General features: G+C 35.4%; 2 protein-coding genes and 1 non-coding gene across 6 annotated transcripts; all 3 read left to right on the top strand.

The window, feature by feature from the left end:
* Nucleotides 1–5,862: 5,862 nt before the first annotated feature.
* Nucleotides 5,863–8,148, top strand: LOC107771592 (uncharacterized). Its single transcript, XM_016591001.2, has 4 exons — nt 5,863–6,118; nt 6,568–6,750; nt 6,858–6,917; nt 7,697–8,148. Exons 1-4 carry the CDS (start codon nt 5,900–5,902, stop codon nt 7,991–7,993), a joined length of 759 nt encoding a protein of 252 aa, XP_016446487.1. The 5' UTR covers nt 5,863–5,899; the 3' UTR covers nt 7,994–8,148.
* Nucleotides 8,149–9,979: 1,831 nt separating this feature from the next.
* Nucleotides 9,980–12,360, top strand: LOC107771593 (WAT1-related protein At3g18200-like). 4 transcript variants are annotated; one of them, XM_075244541.1, is made up of 7 exons: nt 9,980–10,069; nt 10,544–10,606; nt 10,732–10,848; nt 10,988–11,222; nt 11,450–11,608; nt 11,700–11,851; nt 11,966–12,360. In XM_075244541.1, the coding sequence occupies exons 1-7, from the start codon at nt 10,062–10,064 to the stop codon at nt 12,126–12,128; spliced, it is 897 nt and encodes a 298-aa protein (XP_075100642.1). In that variant the 5' UTR covers nt 9,980–10,061; the 3' UTR covers nt 12,129–12,360. The 4 variants fall into 4 exon arrangements, with proteins under 4 accessions (XP_075100642.1, XP_075100641.1, XP_016446489.1 ...); XM_075244540.1 differs by lacking the exon at nt 9,980–10,069 and adding an exon at nt 10,114–10,184; XM_016591003.2 differs by lacking the exon at nt 9,980–10,069 and adding an exon at nt 10,169–10,433 and having other exon boundaries at nt 11,450–11,579.
* A 1,466-nt stretch (nt 12,361–13,826) lies between these two features.
* On the top strand, nt 13,827–13,933 carry LOC142176933 (U6 spliceosomal RNA). The gene has a single exon (XR_012705728.1). It is a non-coding gene; the product is annotated as a U6 spliceosomal RNA (small nuclear RNA).
* The last annotated feature ends 11,518 nt before the right edge of the window (nt 13,934–25,451 follow it).

Here is a 25,451-nt window from a genome sequence, read left to right as displayed (position 1 = left end):
AACCCTAGCCGTAGCCCCTAAATCCTTTCCTAATCCCACCTATTATAGGATTCCATGGCTACACCTCCTCCTGGTACTGGCCATCCTCCTATACTGCTTGCCTAAGCATGTCAAGCATATCTCATCAATATCGAACCAAAATCGGTTCAAATCCTTGATCTTCCTGCTATTCTGTCTATGTTCATCCTTTGTTCTATTGTGAGTACGAATATTTGTACATTTTTATTTTTTCCTAAAAAAAAATTAGGGTTTACAGATCTCTTCAAATCGAACCAAAATTGGTTCGATTCTCTGATTTTGAGTATTATTTGTGTCTATATTCGTCGTATGCTACCGTTTCTGTGTATATTCCATTGATATTTATTTTTCCTAAAAAAAGTAGGGTTTACCGGCTTATTCTCCTAAATTGATTTATGTGTCCTTCTTTCCTTTTATGGTCTGATTGTTTGTATTTCCTTACTTATGTGCTGATTTTTACCACTATATAAACCCATTCCCTTTCCCCTTTTTTGGACAGACGAAAAGTCACTAAAAAACTCTCACTAAAAATTGAGGTTTCTATTCTGTATTTGTTTACTATTCTGTTCTATTTGTCTCTTGGCCGGCTGAAAGCCAAGGCCACCGGATTTCTACTTTTCTGACCATTTCTTGGGTGTGAGCATTGCCCTGGGTTGTTGAAACCCTTTCGAACTTGACACATTTGAGACTCTGGGTCCTTACTGCTGTTCTTTTCTTGTTTATTGAACAATCACTGGTTAGTTTCTAAACCCTCGCAATGTTTATTTTCTTATGTTAGCATGTTCTTTGAAACTGCACGACTTAATGTATTCCCTCGACTCTCTTTATGTGTGATTCTGCCTATAATTGATAGCCTGATAATGTCTTTGCACCTAACTTAGTTAATTTAGACAGAATGAAGCATGTTTAGTTTGGTGTTGTTGATAATTTGAATGTTCTTCCTTAATTATATGGTTTAATCTATGTTCTCTGCCTAATTCTGAACTTCTAGTGATTAATTGATGTTATTAGCATGCCTTAACTTGTTTAAGACCTTTACTCTAAGTGTAGTATGCTCCTATGAGTATGGTTGCCACTTTATGTGTTCTTTCCATGTCCAATTTTGTACCTCTAACAGCTTATTATCCTTTAAACTAATCCTCCTTGACTGATACCCTCTATGATATCTAATCTTGTATGTATTATACTGTGTAATCCTGAGTTTGGTATAATCTGATCCTTTAAGTTCTATACTCGTTGCATTACTTGGTTTTACTAGTCTAATGCCCTTGCATGTTGACTTTGCAATCCCAGGCTCTTTTTTTCTTATCATATGACACCCTGCCCAATGTGTTAGTTTGCTTCTTGAGTTCATTATGTGATTATCTTATAGTGTTTGAAAATGCTATTTTTCATTGATTGTTTCTTGTTATGAGTCTAATTTTGGGCCGGCTAAAAGCCAAGGCCCCCCTCCCTAAATCTTCTCTATCAATCTCCCTAGTGTGAGTACTGCTCGGGGTCCATTTTGAGACCCTTGTGATCTCTGACACACTAGGGTCTAAGGTTCTTTGGGCCACTTTGTCCTAATTGTTCAACTCTGCCCCTCCATTTTCACCTATTGAATAAACCAATTGGTTTGTGTAAATGGCTGTTGATCAGCTATGGCTACTGGGTTTTGGCTATTTTGTGTAAATGAAGATTGTTTTTCTGGGTTTGATTGGCTATGACTTCTGGGCTGTGGTGAAGCCGGTTGGATATGTAATTGAAGGCCTGGCTAGGCTAGGTATACATTGGGCCTGCCTTAGGCCCACTATAGCTATTCTGTAATTCTGTAATTTATTTCACTCATTGGGGTTGTAATAATATTATAATAACAATTTCGGTATTAGTAAAATTGGGAAAAGGGGTTTATTTTAATATCTGCTTGAAACGGGTAAAAATCCTGCCTGTAGGTGTTTACTTTGCTCGAGCATGTTCTGCTATTGTGTGTGTTAGATAACCTGCCTATAGGTATTTAATTCATTTAACATATTTTGTTTCTACATGCTAGATGTCATGCCTATAGAAAATAAAATAACAAATGTCTCAATGTGCATTACAGCATATTCATTAGGTGCTACGACCGTAGGGTTCTGTTAATTTACGTTCTACCAAATCTGCATTTTAGAAATCATGCCTATAGGGTTTAATTGGTTAATGTGTTGTTGTTATAATTGCTCATTTAGGAAACATGCCTATAGGAGCTAAAATTAGTTTCAATCGCTAATCGTAGAAATCTTGCTTTAAGTGCGAAAATTAAACTTTCAACACTGTTTCATTGCTTAACTCTGCCGCTATTAGAAAGCATGCCTATAGGATCAAACTAGGTAATTTTGAGTATTTTCAATAGTTATCACAGCCAACTACTACGCAAATCACCTAAAAATCATGTCTATAGGTTTAACCACTTGTAATATGTAATTTCAACAATCAGCTCGCAATACCAGATTCCCTAAAATATATAGTTATTCAGAAATCACGTCTATAAAGGTAGCATCTTGCATCTGAAACTGCCTGCATGTTCGAATCCCAAGGTCACATAGAAACCATGTCTATAGGGCCTAATGTCTTTAATTTGCCTCAATCTTGAAATTATCTAACGTTTAATGTGAAAATTTGTTCGCGTGCATTTGTTGTCTAAGTGTGGAGGCTAACTTGAGCCCTTAATTGCTTTTACATGAAGTCCAACTTATTTTGTATGTCGCCTAGTTTTATCATTTCTGAGCAGCCTAAGCTAAGTCTAGAAACCATCCAAAATAGAGGTCCAAATGCCTCCTGGGCCATAGGCATAGGACGGGTAGTGCACGCATAGGGCACGGTTTAGAATCAACTAGTGCGCTTTAGGTAAAAACTTAAAGATAGTAATTGAGTTGCAGGAGATGATAGTTTGTGCCCGCTGAATAATACGAGTAACACCCCATCTCGAGGGAGTTACGAAGTATTATTTATGTTATACGGGGTGATCCTTTAGGCTAAAAAACTTAGGACCCCCATCTTGTCTTTAAACCAATTATCTGTGTTTACTCAAGGACTTTCTAATAATGATTTTTTTTTCAAACTCCTTATTTTTCTCTCTGACTATTTGACTAATTCATCTAATTCAAGTTCAGCCGGGACCCACAGTTGTGGACCTCGAAGAGTGTCTAACACCTTCTCTTCGAGGTAATTTGAGCCCTTACCCGATCTTTGGTGACGCAAACTGGTTAAACTAGAGTTATTTGCAAATAGGTGCCCTAATGTACCTCAAACCCTTTAGGTGGTGACTCTCTCTTTTAACACCTTCCTTTAAAAGAGTTGTCACGTGTCGAAACACGATTTCGCGAGAAAGAGGGGCGCGACAAACTTGTGTCTTGCTACCTTGATTTTCTAAAGGCAAACATTCTATTTCAACTAACTAAGACCTTGCTCCTAGGTTAACATACTTTTTCAGTATGCCTTGGTTCACTTGCTACTTTCTCCTTTCTGTGATAATCAATATATGTATACCTCCATTATGTTCAAGTATTGATATGACCTTAGGTTAGACTTAACTTAATTTAGGCCCTTAAATGTCAACTAGTGCAATCTAGGTATGTTTGCAAACTTGTTTTCCTTTTCCTATGATGTTTGTCTATGTGATGCTTTGCTACTAAACTTTGCTGAATTTTGCTGGTCTACCTGACCAGTTATGCTGTATGATCACTCTGGGAATTTCTGTCCATTCTCTTTACTTATTGCTTTGGTATTCTGAATTTCTATTCTTAGCCGGCTGAAAGCCAAGGCTACCCAGGTTCTCTGTTAGCCTCCCTAGTGCGAGCACTGCTCAGGGTCCAATTGAGGCCCTTGTGAACTCTAACGCACTAGGGGCTTGCCCCTAGTCACTCTTCTTAACCTCCAAACTATTCCTAATGCTCTATTTCCCTATCATGTACTGTATTCTATGTTGGTTGCTCCAAGTGATGCAATACTTGGTGTTATAGCTCATTGAAAGGGGTTTGAACTCCCCTATGGACATGTGATCATGTGGTTCTTTGTTGAAGGTCTAAGTCTTCTATGCCAGAAGTTTTGAAGGCCCAGTAAGGCTATGTATTTAGTTATTCTATTTGGGCATGCTATAGGCCTATCTATTGCCATGTAATATTACTACTTTATTATTAATTTGGGCATGTAATAATAATCTTTGTATAAACGATTGGGGTGTTAGTAAAAGAGGATAGGGTAGATTCTAATATTAACATATGATGGGTAGAAAACATGTCTATAAGATTGAATGATGCTTTGCCTTATGTTATTCATTTTCTATGTACACTGTAGAAAGCATGCCATTAGGGAAACACACACACTTGCACTACTTATTTATTAGTAAAGCCTGAACTCAAATGTCTCAATATCTTTGTAGCTATATGTTGATTAGAGAACCTGCCCGTAAGAAATATTGTTGAATTTTCTGTTAATTCGCATTACTAGAGATCATGCATATAAGACTCTAATCATATCATTTATTATGGTATTGCATATTTCACCTAGAGAAATATGCCTATAAGGTCTAACAATAAAATCAGACTCCTCAATTGTTAATCGTTAGAAATCCTGTCTATAGGACGCCACTGCTCGCCTTAATAACTGGTAATGACGCCTTTAAACAATGTTCATCACTCACTTAGGCCATTATCAAGTGTACGAGTAATTCTAAATTTTCACTCCCTCTGTCACATAACTCACCAAGGCACAACAATTATAGGGCTAGTAATTGAGGAATTTGCCTTCTCAATAACCAGTGTGTAATAACCTATGCAATCCTGTCTATGAATCTCGCTAGTTCCTGAATCTGCTTGCGTGCCTTGATGCCTGTCACCTAGAAATTATGTCTATAGGGAGTTAAGTTCTTAATTCTGAACTGCTTAACATACGATTTGTCTTGCATGCATTTGTTGCTTAAGTGTGGAGGCAAACTTGAGCCTTGACTGCCTATATGTGAAGTCCAATGTGTTTTGTATGTCGCCTAGTTTTGACATTTCCGAGCAGCCTAAGTGAGGTCTAGAACCATCCAAAGTAAAGGTCTAATACCTCCTGGACCATAGGTATGGGACGGGTAGTGCACGCATAGGGTACGACCTATAATTGAATTAGAACGCTTTTAGGTAACAACTTTAACATAGTAATCAGGTAGTAGGAGATGATAGTCTAATATGAGTAACACCCCATCTTGAGGGAGTTACGAAGTATTATTTATGTTGCACGGGGTGATCCTTTAGGCTAAAAAACTTAGGACCCCCCTCCCTCCTCTTTATATGTTGTTATTAGATCTAAATAGTTGTATCCCCAAATTCGCACTAAGATCTGTATTAATCATGTTGTAATAAAGTTCTTTGACTTATGAACTCCCTTTGTTTATTTGATCACATAGCTTAATCATTTAATAATCCACATAGTCTTAAGTTCGGCCGGGACCCACAGTTGTGGACCTCGAAGAGTGCCTAACACCTCCTCTTTGAGTTAATTTGAGCCCTTACCCGATCTTTAGCAGTGTTGACTAGTCAAACAGAGTTATTTGCATAATAGGTGCCCTAACACACCTTAAACCGTTAGGTGACGATTCTCCTCTTTTAATATCTCCTTAAAAGAGTTGTCACATATCGAAACCCGATTTCGCGAGAAAAAAATATGGCGCGACACTAGGTAGAGATAAGGTTGCACACATAATACTCATCACAGATCCTACTTATGAAAATATAATGGGTTGTCAATACACTAGATCGTTGTTGTTGTTGTTGTGTAAAAGGGAAAAAACAAAAGGACCAAAAAGAAGCGCGTATAGATTGCAATAACAGTAGGTATATAATCAGAAACCAAAAGTGGGGGACTAACTACAGCCACTTATGAGATGCTGCTGCTCTTTTCTTCCATCCCGTTGAGTTGGGGGATTTTCTGTCCTTCTCAAGTTTCTCTCAACTGCAGTTTCGGAGTCCCTTTTAATCACTCAAAGTTACAAACTTCTCTGAGATTCTCAGCTTTTAAAACCAGAGCAACCTTTGACGAAAAGGACCAAAATTCTCAAGCTTCCATTCTTATTCAAGAAAAGGAAAACAAACAACCCAACCAGGTACCTTTCTCATTTTCTTTTATACTTTTAATTTAAGATTTTAAGCCAGTGGGTGCCGAGTATTCCTTTACTAAAAGGATTTGAACTCAGTAATATATGTTTGTTCTGAAAAAATTACTCCCTCTGTAACAATTATTTGAAACTAAAGGTTGCTACATTCAGAAACAATTTACTATAAAACTTTTTTTTTTCCTGATAAGTTTTATAGTGACACAAATGTTATGATATATATAAGACCATTTAAGACCATTTCAAAACGAGTATACAGTAGCTGTTACTTTTTTTTAGCTTAATTAATATGCTAAAGCTCCTTTTTTAAGAACAACCTTTTGCTGATTAGTATATTCTAATTTATTAACTGAGTTTCTATGGGCAATTTGGATAATAAATCTTACTGGGCACTTACTTTTGGTTTTCCTACTGGTTGTATGAATTAAAATTTTATTTAGGAAGTTGAAGAGAGCGTAAGAGTACTGAAAAATGCAGCCAAAACAAGAAAGGTTGCAGCAAAGGAGATAATGGCTGCTTTCTCTGTGATTGAGAAAGCAAAAATCGATTCTTCAAAGTTTCTTGAAACTCTTGGTGGAACCAAATCTCCTGGGAGGACGTGGATGCTCATTTTTACTGCTGAGGTTTGTAAATGCATTTTGTTTCCTTTTCTTTTTGTGTTTCTTTATGTTACCTATATATATTGTCCAAAATATTTCATTGTAATGTCGAAGCCTTATTATTATTGCAGAAAGGTTTAGAACGAGGTAGATATTTCCCAATTACAGCCGTTCAGAGATTTGATGCAGCTGTAAGCTTTACTTCTTCTCTTCTGTTATCTGTCTTTTAATGTTTTCTTAATGTTGAAGGTAAAACAAGAGAATATTACATCTGAAAATGTTCAAATGACGATTTAGTGTAAGGATTCATATGACCTTTTGAAGAAGAGCTAAATTCTACTCTTAAGGGGGTGATATAACGTTGTTGCTTTTTCTTTTTCTTCCTGTTCTTGTGTCATGTAATGGTCGGTATAGATCAGAATTACACTTTCATTTATGAAAGCTTCCAAATAAAGAGATTCTTATCTTTGTATAACTTAAGCATTTACTATGGAAGAGATGATTAGATCAAATGACTTATCACATGGTTGAGAGCGGGGGTGCTACAGCGATCAACTTCAATAATAGATACTTTTGTTTCTTATCATGTAAACTGTTAGATGAGATAAAATCAAATAATTTAATCTCATAAACCTATTTTGTTAACCAATTTTCCCATTTCTGATTTGTATATCCGGTGTACAATTTGTTATACTAGGGATTTTCTACAAAAGAAAATGATAGAGAACACTTCCATGCTCAATAACTGAAAAGACTACAAAGAGAAGGAAAAAAGAAGAAGATAAAGGAGAACAATTGCATACCCAATGCTATTCATAATATTTAATGGTGCTGTATAAGCAACCTTAATTCTCTCTTTAAAATGTCTGTTTTCTTTAGTTGTTTAGATGAAGAACTCCAATTTCAATAGAGTATATATGCTTTCTTCTTTCAATCACAAGAGGAATAACATGTTTGAACAAAATTTTAGGCAAAGAGGATCGAAAATGGTGTTTTCTTGGGGCCTCTTGGATTCTTGGCATTTGAAGGGAGGTTTTCATGGAAGAATAGGATACTTGCTTTCGTATTTGAGCAGCTTCGGATAAAAGTTGGACCATTGAATCCCTTTGATATCAGTATTAAGGGAAAGGATGAAAGAGAGCCGAGCAATAAGGATAAGGATCCATTTTTCATCTGGTTTTACATTGACGAGGAAATAGCTGTTGCTCGAGGACGGAGTGGAGGGACAGCTTTCTGGGTTCGTTGTCGACGTGTTGGCTATTCCTAAAAGCTTTTGTATGTATGTATGTATAGTTTGACTTTCTCAATGCACATGACATTGGATCGAAATACTATGCTGATGAAATTGTGAAGTATAAGCTATATGTAAAGGAATTAGGAGAGAAATTTGTCAATGTTTATAGAAAGCCTTCTTCTCCTTCACCGTTTCAGTTTTTTCCACTTATGTTTAGTAGATCTTATTCTGAGAATGAAGAAGTCTCTGGAAACTAGATTACAAGGGTATAGAATTAGCTTTTTATTTGCAGATATTCTTGGCTTGTAGATATAATACTGTAACTGTAGCAGAATCAAATGATTCAGAGGTGTTATTGATGATGTTTTTACTATCGAGATTGTTGGTGGCCTCGATTTCATCTTGGTTCACATATCATCTGCTCTTGATATGGCAAATAGGAGAGACTCTTTACATAAATGTCAGTGTAACATCAATATAAAACCATCAGAATAAAGCTCAATTTACCTTAAAACATGAGAGAGAAAAGTGGTAACAATAGCTTCATCTCTCCTACTTCCTCCATTTCACTGAGCCAAAGAGATTTCCAACCCATCACTAAATCCAGGTAGCCTATCTGCTCCCCGTCAAAAAATTTCGTCCCTCGAATCTGCTCCTCGATAAATGCAAACAATTCCTGTACTGACTCTATAGTTTTTTATTTTGCCTCTCCTTCAGCTTGCGTTGCTTGCCATGATCCTATGACGACTTGAACGTGAAAAATAACAATCAGATTGTCTATGATATTTTATCAGATGCATTAACTTGAATAGAATCATTTATTAACCATTTTGCTGTAGTTCAATTGCATTTTTTTGTTTCCTATATACCCGGTGTCCGGTACACGCATTGTGGCCCCGATTAATCCATATTTTCGCCACGTAAGGTCCATTAAAGGGGAAGCGCTACCTGCTAAAATTCTTTCCATTTACTGGACTCGAACCCGAGACTTCTGGTTAAGGGTGGAGGAATTCTATCCATCCCTCCACAACCCTGTGGTTCAACTGCATCCTTCAGAACAAATTGCCCGAAATGGTTCCATCTACATGATGCAGTTGGCTGAGGAGCTTGTTTACTTTGCTAATTTATGAATAGGTTTTAACTTTGTCCTCTGTTAGAAATTTGGTTCATCCATGCTCGCGCCTTTACAATTCATCTGATAAAATAATCTGTCCGGACGATGTTCATGTCTGGAACAAGACTGCCAGCATAACAACATGTCAATGTTTAGTTATTTATCCTGAACATTCTTCTATTATATTGTTTCTTTTTTTATTTTTAAAATAAAAGTCAACGTATCTTGGCTTGAACCTGCAATGCAAGTGCAGTGAAACAAATCCAATTTCAATGAAGTATAGACCGATGATGTCTGATACTGTGTTTTGGGAGTTTATGGCGTTTAACTAACAAAATTCCTAATAGCTTATTAGACAAAAAAGTTAATAATAAACTCAAAGGATGGAAACTGAATTCCTAAAAATTGCTGGTAGGACCACACTTGTAAAATCTAGTTTAGCTTCCATTTCCAATCATGTTATGCAAAACCTAGTACTTTATTCGAGATATTTTTTTCTCACCCGAATGTAGTATGACTGGCCGCAAAAAAAATATTTCTATGAATAAGCAAAAACTATGCTCTAATATCAGTTGTTGGAAAAAATAGCACACATAAATAATATTTATGGTATGTAGTAAAAGTAATAACGAGCACCAGGACACGGTAATCAACAAAAATTGAAAAAGTAATAATAACACTAAGATATAAACTTGGAAACTCTTCTAAATAAGAAAAAAACATACGGGTCGTGAGGAGCAAAATAATCCATTATAGTAAGGAATTTTATACATGATAGTCCGGAGTAAAATACTTAAGAGACCACTACACACTCAAGAAAAAGAACCTCTTTTGATTTTTTCACCCCACGGTACTGCCGCTCTCACCCTCTATTTTTGCTCATAAACTATTTTTTTTACACTGTCTGTGATACTTCTCACTTCTCACTGCTTCTGCTGTCTGTTTCAATGTGTTTTCAACAAGAAGAAACTCGTGTGCTTATAGAAAATGATCAGGTACCATTGAGAAAATAGCAAAAATTTCTCCTCCACTCGTCCACTCAGAGTGCATATTGTCTTTTTCCAGAAAATGACATCTTTCAATATTGTGTACAGTGTATATGAATACAGAGTAAGCTACTTATCCCGTATTTGAAGATATAAAGCTAGAGGAAGTAATTACAAGAACCAAAGATATGGAATTTACACCTGGAAAACTGAAGCTTGTTGCAGCGTTGTTTGTCATGGTTTTCTGCTCTGCAGGATTTCATATTGTCTCAAGAATTGCTCTCAATATTGGTGTCAGCAAACTTGTTTTTATACTTTACAGAAACATCACTGCTTTACTTCTTTTAGGACCTTTTGCTTATTTTTTAGAAAAGTGAGTAATGATACTTAATTTCCAGCCACAACTATGAACGTGTTGTTATTTTCCTTTCTTGATTTGGTTGAGATGTATAACTTTAAGTTCTTGTGTTCTCGTTTATACAGGAAGGATAGACCACCCCTCACATTTTCCCTGTTGGTTCAGTTTTTCCTCCTCGGTTTAATAGGGTAAGCAAGTAGAGTATAATTTCTCTTTTACTGACAAATTTTCTTAAAGAAATTTTAAATATTAGTACTAGCTTTTATTACTTTCCATTCGCTCTAATGACAAAGTTTTGTTTCCTGGTTCACAGAGTCACAGCAAACCAATCACTTTATATCTTAGGGTTGTATTATACATCACCTACCTATGCATCAGCTATACAAAACTCAGTTCCTGCAATTACTTTTGTCATGGCTTCTGTTTTAAGGTATAAGATCATAGCTGTTTATGAAATAGCACGTACACCGTACTATCTAATTAGATGGTTGTATTGGTTCATTTTTTACTATTTCATACTAATTAATTCATCAGTATACGTAAAGTATATGCCTGTATATGTACCTCAGGTTAGAAGAAGTGCATATTAAGAGGAGGGATGGCATGGCAAAAATTATGGGAACCATAGCAAGTGTTGGAGGTGCCACAATAATCGCTCTATACAAAGGCCCTCCCCTTCTAAGAGGAAGCGGCTTTTCTTCGGATGTAACTTTTACTTCTCCAGAGAAAATGCTGAATAGGACATGGGGTTGTGTTTACATTATTGCTCAGTGCTTATCATATGCTAGTTGGATGGTGCTTCAGGTAGCTCTCAAGATCTTGCATTGTTGTAAAAGAAATAGGAATTAGCAGTTAACACATAGTTTTTGTAGACATAACTCTACTTGAATGGTGCGACCAACTCATCTAAAAACTTGAACTGTCAGAGAAGGTCCACTTTCGTTTACTACTTAATTATATCAGAGTTAATACCTCTATGTATATACACACACCATCAATTAGCGTCTCATGAGACGTGGTAAAATATGCAGGTTCCTATGATGAAAAGTTACCCCGCGAAACTGTCACTTATCTCATTTACATGCTTCTTTGGAGTAATCCAGCTCCTAGTTGTAACTGCTTTTACAGAAAGGGATCCAAGAAACTGGCGAATTCAGTCTGGTGAGGAGGTTTTGACGATTCTTTATGTTGTAAGACCCCTAAAACTAAAATCATCCTCTATCCTTTTAGTTTTTGCACCAATGACCTAATTAGTATGTTGAGTCAAACATTGCATTACAGGGTATCATAAATTCTGGAGTTGTATATTCTCTCGTGACTTGGTGCATTCAGAAAGGAGGGCCAGTGTTGACCGCCACGTTCCAGCCTCTGCAAACAGTAGTAGTTGCTGTCATGGCCTTTGTATTTCTTGGTGATCAGTTGTATTCAGGCGGGTAAGTCCATAAATGGGAAAAGAATAATCGCCATATGTTATGATTCTTGATAAATTTCAGCAGGCATTCGTGTTTTGGATTAAAAGTGAATTATTGACAATTAATCGTATGCAGGCTATTTGGGGGGATTCTGGTTGCGGCAGGGCTTTACCTAGTCTTATGGGGTAAAACTGAAGAGGAAAAAATTGTGAACCAAGATAAAGAAGGAGCAACATTGAGAAAACATCTTGTTGATCAAGAAAACACAGAGGAATGCCCTATTACAGTTCAGGTCTAATAACAATTCATCTACTAAATTAATATGTTAGGACAGTTCGTCTGTACGGCTGGTTTGGGACAAGGCTGCCAGCTTAACAACATGTATATTCAGATACATTCTTCATTTCATTTCTTTTCTTTTTTAGTTTGAAAACAAAAGTCAATGTATTTTGGCATGAACCTTGCAAGTGTAGTACTTAGTATGAAAATTTGTAAGACAAGACTAATTCCTACAACTATATATAGCTTAACTAGTACTTAGCATACTAGTAATATATTTCCTTTGCATAAACTAAAGTAGGGAATAGCCACTAGAAGTGCAGCTTTTAATTTCAACTTAGGAATCCTTCTCGGTTTAGAAGGTATCCGTAATTGCTATATATGAGTCAACAATCCTTCTCAGTCTATCGGAAACAACCTCTCTACTTTCACAAGACAGGAATAAGGTCTGCGTACACTACCCTCCCCAGACCCCACTTGTGAGACTACACTGAATTTGTTATTGTTGTTGTTGTTTGACTTAGGAATCCTTCTCGGTGTTCCTCCTTATTTTGTAACTTCTGATTGACATGTCAACCTTAGTCCTTATGGCAGAGTGTCGACTGAAAATTAAACTATATCCTCAACTTTTTTGTGTGCAGAAAAGATAGTCTATATCTCTAAATTGGGTATGTTTAACATTCAGAAGCTTTCTTAGTCTCATTGTTTATGTTGCTTACAATAAAGGTGATCAAAGTCCCTTGCAATTTTTTCCCCTTCTGTTTTACCCCATAAGACTAGGTAAAGCCCTGCCGCAATCAGAATCCCCCCAAATACCCTGCATACAATTAATCATGAGTGCCCCTTGAAATTGATCAAGAATCATAACATATGTTGATTATTCTTTTCCCATTTATATCTGACTTACACGCCTGAGTACAACTGATCACCAAGAAACACAAAGGCCATGACAGCAACTAAAATTATTTGCACAGGCAGGTAAGTGGCAGCAAAAACTGGCCCTCCTTTCTGAATGCACCAAGTCATGAGAAAATATACAATTCCGGAATTGGCAATACCCTAATACAATATCACGGTTTGAGTACTCAAAAGATTAGCTCATTGGTGCCATCTTAAGTCAAGTACAAATATAGTGGATGATTTCAGTTTTAGGGATCTTTCAGCATATAGAATCATAAAAACCACCTCAGCAAACTGAATCGTGTCCCTTTCTGTAAAAACTGCTATAACTAGGAGCTGGTGCATATTTTACCAAGTCTCATGAGACACAAATACAACAACAAAAACAACTATACCATAATTCCAAGTTGTCACTCCATTTAGGCTCATCTTTGTCCAATATTAGGATAAAATAAAATTTGATAAAAGGAAACAAAACTTCTCTAACACCAGAAATTCTCTTGATCTTCTACTGGCATATAAATCTCGGCAAGACAAAAAATTCTACATTGGATCCAAAGTAAATGTTGTGACATGACTAAAACTCATAAATGGTCATTTACTCTAGTAAAGTTATGTCGGGCAGCTATGTGGTAATAACAACAAGTACAGTGTAGTCTCACAATCAGGAATTGAGTTATGTATAGCTGATCCAAAGGTAGGTGATGTACAATACATCCCTAAGATATAAAGTCCTTGGTTTGCTGTGATTCTGTGTGAAGCAAGAAATGTAACATTGTCATTAGAGCGAATTGAAGGGCATAATTACAGAAATATGTGGTCCCTCAAGACAAGCAGTAAATAAAATTGGAACGAGACAGAGAAGATTAGCATGAGTTCTAGACAAGGATGACACTCGCAAATCAACAAATAGTCAAAACTTTTCTTCGGAACAAAAACAAAGATAAATTATGCGCGTGGTTAAATTTTGATGCTCTACTTGCTTACCCCAAAAATCCGAGGAAAAACTTAAACAATAGGGAGAATGTGAGGGGTGGTCTTTCCTTCCTGTATAAACAAGAATGCAAAAGCAGAAAGTTAAATACCAAACAAAAAGGAAAACACATTCGTAGGTGTGGAATGGAAATTAGTACTCACTTTTCCAGAAAATAAGCAAAAGGTCCTAAAAAAAGTAAAGCAGTGATATTTCTATAAACTAAGTACACAATTTTGCTGACACCAATATTTAGAGCAATTCTTGAGGAAATGTGAAAGCCTGCAGCGAGAAACACCACAACAAACAATACTGCAAGAAGCTTCAGTTTCTCAGTTTTTGGTTCCATATCTTTTATTCTCGTAAATTCCTCTAGCTTTATATCCTAATAACGTAATGCAGGTATTAGTTGCTTACTTACTTTACATATATAGATAATAGTACAGTGAAAAATACCATCGAAAGAAGAAAACGTATGTCGTGGGAATAGCTTCGATCACCGGGATTTGCAAAGTAGGGTATCCGCTAACTCCTAGCAACACAAATATCAATGTTTGTCTTATTTTTTTATCTGTTAAATAAAATAAAAAAATGTAAAATTTGTAAATTTCCATTGAACAAGGCTCTTAAAAATGTGATACATACTTGAAATAGGCTACATTAATTTTACATTGAATATTTTGTAATATGGAAACTTAGATAGATCAGTCTACTTTTAACTATCTAGGCTTGATTGATTTTGGTGCACCTAATAACGTGCTAAAGAACATATGGAACTTAGTCGTTGGAACAAATAATTATAGCCCCTGATCATGTCTTGGCTACTAACCTTAGTCCTTGCAATAGTTTGTCATAGAAAATAGTACTACTTTGTTATGCAGAATAATGCACCAATCGATTTGACAAATCTAAAGTAAGCTAGCAACAATTAAAATAAAATTGTTTGGAATGGCAAGGACATTGGATTTGATAGAACTTTTCCTAGTCAAGCAAAAGAAAAGTTCAGTTTTGTCCGGTGAAATTCAAAAATAGTCAGATTTACAAGTGGTAATTGTAAAATAGCCACAATTTTAAAAGTAATCGAGATTTAGTCACTTTTCATGTAAAGATAAATCTGAACGAAAATATTGTTCAAAATCCGAAAAATATTCCAGTATAATATACTGAAGTTCAATTTTTTTTACATGTGAACTTCTAGCATAATATACTGGTCCAGCATAATATGTTGGAAGTTTATACACATGTGCTCTAATCTTAAGTATATTATGCTGAAACTCTCCGTGTGTTGTAGTTCCAGCATAATATGCTGGAAGTTCATACACATGTGCACCAATCTCCAGTATATTATGCTGGAACTTTCCGTGTTGCAACAAAATGGTGACTATTTTTTAATAATTTTGCAAACACTGGCTATTTTTCAATTACCAGTCCGAAAACTGACTAGTCCGTGCTATTTTCACGTTTTATCACATATTCGAACACAGTCCATGTTATCCGAATTATTCAATTTGGAATTAAATAATAATAATAAAAAAGACTAGTTTATCAGTTTTCATATTGTCGAAAATTTCGATATTAGTAACCAAGACTAGTCGTTACTGTAACTCTCTATATATCATGTAATTTCCTCTTCGTTACCCCATCTATCAATAGATAATAATAAGTATTCGATAAATAGATGTTCATTAGCAAGATCAACACCAGTATTCGATAAATAGATGTTCATTAGCAAGATCAACACCATTAATCAGGGACGGCTATAGCCTTTCTGCTACGAATTTAACTGAATCCATAACATGAAATATGAATTTATATATAAAAACCTACTAAAATTTTAAAAAATATTAAATTTGAACTCATAAGTTTAACAGATGCAATGTTAAAAATCTTAAAATCTAAGCACATTAAATTTAAATCCTGAATCAACCTCTATCACTAATAGAGAAGCAGAAGCAAGAAAACAAATACAGAAATAATTTCAGCTACACAAGAACATTTCAGTTGAACGCCGTTTGGTCCATAAGTAGTAGATGTGTAAAATAATGGATTATGAAAAATAAGATTTAGCTTGAGGCGTGTCAAGTACACTATTTTTAAGGATATTGCGCATACTGTGTTAAATAAAATTAGGCGTATTCCCCGAATTCAACAAAGTTTTCTAGTATAAATTAGGAGTAGAAACAACAAAAATTAACAAAGACACCTCAACACAATAGAAGAAAAGTTTTTACTTTTTCACCTTCTTCCAAGACGAAAACAAAGAGGTATATATATAGTCTAAAAAGAAAATAGACAATCTGATCAGAAACGTCCAAGCCATAAAGGCTTTTCCAAGATACAATACGTTAAATTTTAAGCCATTAGGATTGGTCTATTGACTTTTCAATACTAACGTTCAAATCCATACTAATAAGCATTTAATTGTCAGATTTATTTTGTCCCAACTGAATTCAAAATTAAACTAATTTTCTGTTACAAGAATATTTAAAATAATTACTATAATAAAGATTCATTAATATAATAGTACGAAAATGAATCTAGACATAGTTTTGTAATATTTCTTTTTAAGATATCAAAACTATTTTCCTATCAATCCCCCACATATCTCAAAAATAATATTTAAAAAATAGTGAAAAACAATTTGCTGGGTTTTTACAAATGAGCATAATGCGTCGAAGTTGGTGTCTCTTGGATTATGAACGAATACCTAGATAAAATAAGATTAAACTTACAGAACAATTAGTGAAGTTTAGAACTTCTATGAACCAAGAATTCTTTTCTAAGTTTAGTGTCTTATCTATCACATTATACCCGCACACACTTTGTTGTTTGTCGCGGTTTTGCGCTAATAGGCCATGCGCGCGCCTAGTGTTCATGAATGCTCTAGAAAACTTTTGCCATAAATTTCATAGGAGCGGCCCCACTCCACACTCATATAGGTTCATCCATCAAGTATATTCTGCAGTGCAATACACTACCTATAAAAGGTTATGGATTATTGGATTAAGAGTTTAATAACTCAGCCTCTCATTCCTTACAATCTAGCACTATATACACACACCATTGGAAGGGACATAATTTAATAGTGCATATTTAATCAACTAATGATTAGTTATTACCCATATGAACCTACTTCATGGGATCTCCAATCACATAGGTTGGGTTACCATCATTGTTGATATAACTCAAATTGACAACAGTCCCATACCCCTCGATATTTCAGATATTATTTTCTTCCCAAAGGTTTAGTCAGAGGATCTACCAAATTCATTTCTGACTTCACATAATTTATGAAAATAATTCTATCTCTCAGCAGATGCTTTATCACATTATGTCTCAATCGAATGTGTCTAATCTTCCCATTGAAGGATTTATTTTTAGCAATGGCTATACTTGCCAAAAGGTTCTTTAACCACTCGGCCTCATTACCAGCCAATTCCAATGCCACAAACTTAGATTCCTTGTTAGATCTAGCGATTATTATTCGTTTAGCTGATTTCCATGCCACAACACCCCACCAAGGGTGAATACATAACCACAAATGGATTTTATCTCATATGAATCAGAGATCCAGTTAGCATCATTGTATCCTTCTAATACAGTGAAAAATCCACTATATTTGATACCATAGTTCATGGTACCTCTCAAACATTTCATTACTCTTACTAATGCATTCCAATGATCATGACTCGGATTTTGAGTATATCTACTCAATCTACACACAACATATGCAATATCTGGTCTAGTAAAATTCATCAAATGCATTAGGCTACCAATAATTTGAGCATATTTATTTTGATTTACAACATCTCTCTTTTACTTTTTTAATTGACTACTAGTATCATAAGGAGTGATTACAGGTACCACATCAAAATTATCAAATTAAGAATTCTTTCAACATAATGTTCTTGAGTTAACATCAAGCTATTACTCTCTTATAATTTCATGCCTAAAATAACACTATCTTCTCCCACGTCTTTCATCTCAAAATTAGAAGACAAGAAAAAAATGGTTTTATGTACCAAATCAAGACTAGAACTAAAAATAAGCATGCCATCCCTATAAAGGCAAATAATAACACATGTACCATCTACAGATTTTACGTCGGAGATGGCAGACCTACTTCCATAGTCTCTTGAACGAGAAGGGGGGCATGAGCATTGTACTGGGTGATTTGGAACTCTCCGAGAGCCGTTGTGACTTTGGGTATTGTAGGCGGATTAGAGTGGATGAAGTTGAGGGGACTATGCGTAAGATGAGCAGGAGCAAAGCGACCGGGCCGGATGAAATCCTGGTGAAGTTTTGGAAGAGTGCGGACAAGGCAGGCTTGGAGTTGCTCACTCGGTTACTTAATGTTATTTTTAGAACAAAAAAGATGCCCGAAGAGTGGAGGTGGAGCACGGTGGTTCCTGTATACAAGAACAAGGGTGATATCCAAAATTGCAATAACTATCGGGGTATCAAGCTGCTTAGCCATACTATGAAAGTCTGGGAGAGAGTGGTAGAGCTAAGGGTGAGGAGGAGTATGTATATTTTCGAGAACCAGTTTAGTTTTATGCCGGGGCGTTCGACTATAGAAGCTATCCACCTTGTTAGGAGATTGATGGAGCAGTATAGGGAGAGAAAGGACTTGCATTTGGTGTTCATCGACTTAGAAAATGCGTACGATAAAGTTCTGAGAGAGGTTTTGTGGAGATATTTGGAGGCTAGAAATGTACATGTTACCTACGTTAGGTTGATTAAGGACATGTATGATGGGGGTAAAGACCCGAGTTAGGATGGTGGGTGGGGACTCAGACCATTTTCTGGTTATGATGGGGTTGCATCAAGGGTTAACACTCAGCCATTTTTTATTTTCTATGGTGATGGACGTACTGACGCACCACATCCAAGGGGAGGTGTCATGGTATATGCTATTTGTAGATAATATTGTATTTATTGACGAGACGCGAGACGGTGTGAATGCGCAATTAGAGGTATGGAGGCAGATCCTGGAATCTAAAAGTTTCAAGTTGAGCAGGACCAAGACAAAATACTTGAAGTGTAAGTTCAGTGGCAAGACTCAAGGAGGGGAATGAGAGGCGTGGCTGGAATCGCAGGTCATCCTAGGAGAGGGAGTTTTAAGTACCTTGAGTCTATTATTCAGGGGGATGGGGAGATTGATGAAGATGTCACACATCGTATTGGGGCTGGATGGATGAAATGGAGACTCGCTTTCTGTATTTTGTATGACAAGAAGGTACCACCGAAACTTAAGGGTAAGTTCTATAGAGTGGTGGTCAGACCTACGATATTGTATGGGGCTGAGTGTTGACCAGTCAAGATTGCGCGTGTCCAAAAGATGAAAGTAGCAGAGATAAGGATATTGAGATGGATGTGCGGGCACACCAGGTTAGATATGATCGAAAATGCGGTTATTCGCAACAAGGTGGGTATGGCCCTTATTGAGGACAAGATGCTGGAAACGCGACTTAGGTGGTTTGGTCATGTGAAGAGGAGGAACACAGACGCCTCGGTGAGGAGGTGTGATAGGTTGACATTAGAGGGCCTACGTAGAGATAGAGATAGAGGTAGGCCAAAGAAGGTGGGGAGAGGTGATTAGGCAAGACATGGCGCAACTTCAGCTGACCATGGACATGACCCTTGATAGGAAGGTATGGAGGTCGAGGATTAGAGTAGTAGAGTAGGTAGTCTAGAGTGTTCATAACAGTAGTATTGGCATGCAATCTCGCTTTCTACTGGTAGTAGATTTTTATAACTAGCCATTATTTTCTTTCATCGTTGATCACCTTACTGTCTTGTTGTTTCTATTCTGCTTGGCCCTTCTTGTGTATTTTTTTATTAATGGGGTGCTATGCTTTTCTGAGTCAAGAATCTATTGGAAACAACCTCTCTATCCTCACAAGGTAGGGGTAAGGTCTGCGTACACACTACCCTCCCCAGACTCCACGGCGTGAGATAATACTAGGTATGTTATTGTTGTTATTGTTGTTATTGTTGTAACATCTACATATTTTGTATAAACACATTTATCTACTTCAATTGATGAAAAATCCCCATTAATCAATACTTGATCAAATTTTTCATGCCACTGTTTAGGTGCTAGCTTTAGACCATACAAAGATTTTAGCAATTTACATACTTTATTTTCTTGGCCAGACACTATACAACCCTCATATTGCTCCATGTAAATTTTCTCTTCTAAATCACCATTTAAAAATGCAGTTTTAACATCTATTTGATGAGTATAAATTTAATAAATAGAAGTCAAGGCAAGTAAAACACGATTAAGAAAAATTCTAGTTACAAGAGCATAATAACCAAAATAATCAATATTTTGCTTTTGAGTAAAACCTTTTGCAACAAATCTAGCTTTGTGTTTATCAATCGAAGCATCCGGATTGAGTTTCTTCTTAAAAATCTATTTACAACCAATGAGTTTAGCTCCTGTAGGTAAATCAACTAAAATTCAAGTTTTATTCTGTAAAATTGAATTTATTTTTACATCAATAGCTTCTTTCCAAAATGAGGCATCCGACAAAAATATAGCTTCAGAATATGTTAAAGGATTATTATCCACAAGATAAGTATAAAAATCATTACCAAAAGATTTTTCTTTTCTTGGTCTTTTGCTGCTTCTTAAGTCCTCACTTTCAAAATCATTTTGAATAATTGGAACATGTGAAATATTATCACTTGGAATAATAGGAGCATCGGAAATATTCTCAATATTTAAAGGAAAAATATTTTAAAAATTTTTAGCATTTTTTATTTCAACAATAGTATTGTGTTCAAGCACATCACTTTTGAATACTATAAATCTATATGCTGCACTACTTTCTGCATACTCAATAAACATATAATCAGATGTTTTAGATCATATTTTTCTTTTCTTAGGATCGGGTAACATAACTTTGGTAAGGCACCCCCGCACTTTCAGATATTTAAATTAGAGGGATAGCCTTTCCACAACTCATAAGGAGTTTGACCCGTTTTCTTATATGGAATCCTATTTTGTAAATGACAGGAAGATAAAATGGCGTCACCCCAAAGATTATCCGGGGCACCAGAACTAATAAGCATGTTATTCATCATTTCCTTTAAGGTCTTATTTTTCTTTTGCTACACCATTTGATTGTGAAGAATATGGCGGTGTTATCTCATGAATTATTCTATTTTTTTCACAATAATCATTTAACAAAATAAATTCACCACCTCTATCGGATCTAACTCTTTTGATTTTCTTATCCAATTGATTTTCTACTTTAGATTTATAAATTAAAAATTTATCAAAGCTTCATCTTTATTTCTTAACAGGTAAATTTTTGTATATCTAGAAAAATCGTCTATAATGTCACATAATATTTTTCCCTCCTCCAGTCATAGTTTGTTTCAAGTCTTCTAAATCAGTATGGATTAAACTTAACAATTCAGATTCTCTAAATACAGATGCACATGATTTCTTAGTTTGTTTAGCTTCAGCACAAATTTCACACTTATCAATATTTGAATAATTAATATTTGAAATGAGACCTTCAGAATCCATTTTCTTAATATAAGATAAACTAACATATCCTAATCTAGCATGCCATAAATTAAAAGAATCAATTAAATAAGCAAAAGAACTAGCTTTTTCATTCATAACATTGAGTACAAACAAGCCATGGTTATAATAACCCTTGCCAATAAAATTATTATTCTTGGTCAACACGACCTTATCAGATTCAAAAGAAACTTTCACCCCCAATTTTCTAATAATCCCACAGAGACCAATTTGGTTCGGGTACTAGGAATATGCAACACATCATTCAATGCCAAAGTTTTGCCAGATGTGAGTTTGAGAAGAATTTTGCCTTTTCCAAGAACTGGAGTAGTCCTTGAGTCACCAAGATATACAACTTCTTCTCCTTCCTCAACTTGAGTGTAAGACACAAAGTCTTTTTTTAGCACATATGTACCTAGTGGAACCAGAGTCTAACACACAATCTTTCACATTGGCCACAAGGTTCACTTGGGAAAAAATCGCAACAATTATGTCATCCTCTTTGACTTCAGTTAAATTTACTTTAGACTTAGCGGGATTATTATTTCCAGCCTTTATCCGACATTGAGCAGCATGATGGCCAGGTTTGCCACACACAAAGCAGTTACTTTTTTTCTTGAAGGTTTGATTTTTGGTTTTGGGCTTATAATCATTTCTTTTATCATACATGTTGTTTGATTTGTTCTGGCACTTGTTGTTCTCCACAAGGTTGGATCTTATAGCAATTTTCTTTCCTTTGTCAGCAACATCTTGCTTGCGATTGGTATTTTTAACTATAATATGCTTGACCAAGTCCTTCAACAATAATTGCTTGTGTTTGTGCTTCAATTGTTGTTTGTAGTCACTCCAAGATTTAGGAAGTTTTTCAATAAGCACACCAGCAACAAACTATTCGGGTGGAGAGATATCTTCAGATTTGAGATCTTCAATGAGCTTGAGATATTCGTTGATTTGTGCAGTTATGTCCTTGTCCTCTGTCATCTCCCACTTGTAGTAGTTTCCAATTATAATTTTTTGTTTGGTAGCGTCTTCAGTAGTGTACTTTGTTATCAAAGAATGCACACGTTCCTGCCAGTACTTAAAATTATCTTCACCAAAAACCTCAATTTTCGAAACATCAAGAAAAGGTTTGGTATAGGTAATTGGTGATGGAACAACAACAGAAACACTAGGTACACCAGGTGTAGTAGCAACAACAACAACATTAGCAGCGTTATTCTCCATAATAACAACGGGGGATATCCTTAAGATTGTTGTAAAAATATTGGATTATGGAGAATACGATTTAGTTTGAGGCGTGTCAAGGACACTGTCCTTAAGGATATTGCACCCACACCGTGATGAATAAAATTAGGCTTATCCCCTAGGATTCAACAAACTCTTCTAGTATAAATTAGGAGCGGAAACAACAAAGATTAATAAAGACAACCCAATACAAAAGAAGAGCAATTTTTAGTTTTTCACCTTCTTCCAAGATGAAAATAAAGAGGTATATATAGTCTAAAAAGAAAATAGAGAGACTATTGTCACACCTCCTTTTTACAGGGAAAGGAGTTTTTCCAATTTAAGTGACATTATTGAAATGCGATTAACTTATTTTATTTTTTGAAGAGTCGCCACTTGGAATAATTGTTAAGGTATCCCAAGTCACCGTTTATTTTAAAATGTCAAATCAAGAAAAAATGTTTCTGTTTAAAGTCTGCGAAACGCAGAAGAGCGAGTAAGAAATTCTAATAATCCGGGAGAAGGTGTTAGGCACTTCCGGATTTCGTGATTTTAGCACGGTTGCTTTACAATCATACATGGCTTAATTAACAAGTTATTACGTGTTTTAGAACCTATGTGTATTATATTCTTTTACCACTTTTTATTACTTAGTTATGGAATTAATCTTAGAAAATGATCACGTGTGTGCGGAGCCATTTTATTCGGTGTGCTAAAATAATGTTACGCGTACGTGTACACAATTAATAACACTTAATTATTTATTAAGATTGTTCGGCGAAAATCGCGCGAACGCATACCTTGATTTATTTTGAAATCATAATTATATCACACGAACGTATACATAATCATGATAATATTTTTAAAACGCGCCTAAAGCATTCTAAGCGAATTGGTAAGTTGTTTATTTTTCTAGATTTTAAGATGACTGCGAAAGTCTCAGATTATGGATATATGTGTGGAGAACCTCACTCGTAAGATTGAATGCATTATGTCTGCATTAGTTGCTAATACCTTTGTCCTTTCTGATTATCTAAAAGTGATAAATTGATGTGTCAGAACTATTGGGTTACTACCAAGCTTAAAGAGCCACATTAGTATTGTTTGTATGAGATTCAAACCAATTCATATCTACTAGGCCGAATGGCTAAATGATTCAGGCCTATTGGGCCCTACAATCCCATAGCCATGGACTCTGTGTGACCTGTCATCAGATCAGGCCCAATGGGCTTGTGGCGACAGGGCCCATTAATTATCTCTAAATACTATAGAAAACCAACTCATAGGCGAGGTTGTGTATGTGTCCAGTTAATCAAATCCAGAATAATTTCTAATCAAATTACTAATTCAATAGTTAAACTACAAAATCAGTAGTTGAATAACCTGAATTTATTACAATAATAACCAAAAATATCTAACCTTCCCCTACTGTTTATTTGTTGTTTACTCCCTAAAGCCTTTCACCTAGAAGCTTCCCAACAGTTGCACCCAAGATTCCCTAAGTTTTCATATTTCCCTTAGCCCCTTTAATTCCCAGTTAATACCTCTTTTGTTTTACGGTAAAGAATCAAATATACCCTTGTATTTTCAAAAAATGATCGAAAAATACCCCTCGTTATACTATTGGGCTATATATACTCTCCTCGTCATACTTTGGAATAAATATACCCTTATTTTGGATGGAGTGCCACGTGTCAGCACTAGATGAAAACGACCAATTTCTTCTTTTTTTTACCCGATCCGTTGTAAAAACCCCACCACCCGACCCGTTTTAAAATTCAGTTTTTTTAAAGCATATATTTTGTAAAAACTGGAATTTATTTTTATAAAAACTGAAAAAAAAAAAGAATTTGCAAAATACATATCTTTTTTTCAGTTTTTACAAAAAAAAATACATTGCAAAAAAATAAAAATATTTTGCAAAATCTTTTGAAGGGAGGAGGGGATGAGTTCTCAGCCGTGGGATCTGGGATGATCAGTGGTGGGGATCACTTAGGTCCAAAACGGGGTCGTTTAGTTTAGTAGCGGGGCTGGACCGGGTAATGGGAGTGGGTTGGGGCGGATCTGATAGCAACTGGGTCAATATTTTAGTCCATTTAGCCCAATTCCAATAAAAGACCAAACAGCCTCTCTCTTACCTTTTTTGTTTTAATTTCGGAAATAGCCACTTGACCAAACTCTAATTTCAAGCCTAAATTGCTAAATTAACCTACTTAAACTTTTGGTCTAACAATTAAGTTAATGATTAGTGAACTAAACTTAGATAATTAGTTTAAGCTAAAATATAGAAAACAAGAATGATTACGTGTATTTTTTTATGATTTTTATATTTTAAAAATGCAATTAACATGCAACTAGATGCTAAAAAAAATACAATTAAAGTCTAAAAATGTAAAACATGAAAGATAAAATATTTTTTACTTTTTTCATGATTTAAAGACATTTCTAATTATGTAAATTGCAACTAAATGCCAAACAAACAAAAATAAAATAGGGAAGAGACTCCTAAAATTCCATAAAAGCAATTAAAATTATTTTGGACTATATTTAAGAGTATTTTAAGCGTAGGGCAAAAGTTACGTGTTTACAACTAACTATCTGATCAGAAACGTCCAAGGCATAAAGGCTTTTCCAAGTTACAATACGTTAAATTTTAAGCCATTAAGATTGGTCTATTGACTTTTCAATACTAAAGTTCAAAT

The sequence above is a fragment of the Nicotiana tabacum genome, chromosome 22, assembly GCF_000715075.1.
Source record: "Nicotiana tabacum cultivar K326 chromosome 22, ASM71507v2, whole genome shotgun sequence".
Taxonomy (NCBI): Eukaryota; Viridiplantae; Streptophyta; class Magnoliopsida; order Solanales; family Solanaceae; genus Nicotiana; species Nicotiana tabacum.
The sequence above is the reverse complement of the archived record's forward strand: the minus strand, read 5'-3'. Positions and strand labels throughout refer to the sequence as shown.

Coding starts and splice junctions, on each gene's coding strand:
- LOC107771592 (XM_016591001.2), top strand. CDS start 5,900: ATGCTGCTGCTCTTTTCTTCCATCCCGTTGAGTTGGGGGATTTTCTGT. Junction 6,751..6,857: donor TGCTCATTTTTACTGCTGAG/GTTTGTAAATGC, acceptor TTATTATTGCAG/AAAGGTTTAGAACGAGGTAG. Junction 6,918..7,696: donor TTCAGAGATTTGATGCAGCT/GTAAGCTTTACT, acceptor ACAAAATTTTAG/GCAAAGAGGATCGAAAATGG.
- LOC107771593 (XM_016591002.2), top strand. CDS start 10,249: ATGGAATTTACACCTGGAAAACTGAAGCTTGTTGCAGCGTTGTTTGTC. Junction 10,434..10,543: donor TTTGCTTATTTTTTAGAAAA/GTGAGTAATGAT, acceptor TCGTTTATACAG/GAAGGATAGACCACCCCTCA. Junction 10,849..10,987: donor GTCATGGCTTCTGTTTTAAG/GTATAAGATCAT, acceptor TATGTACCTCAG/GTTAGAAGAAGTGCATATTA.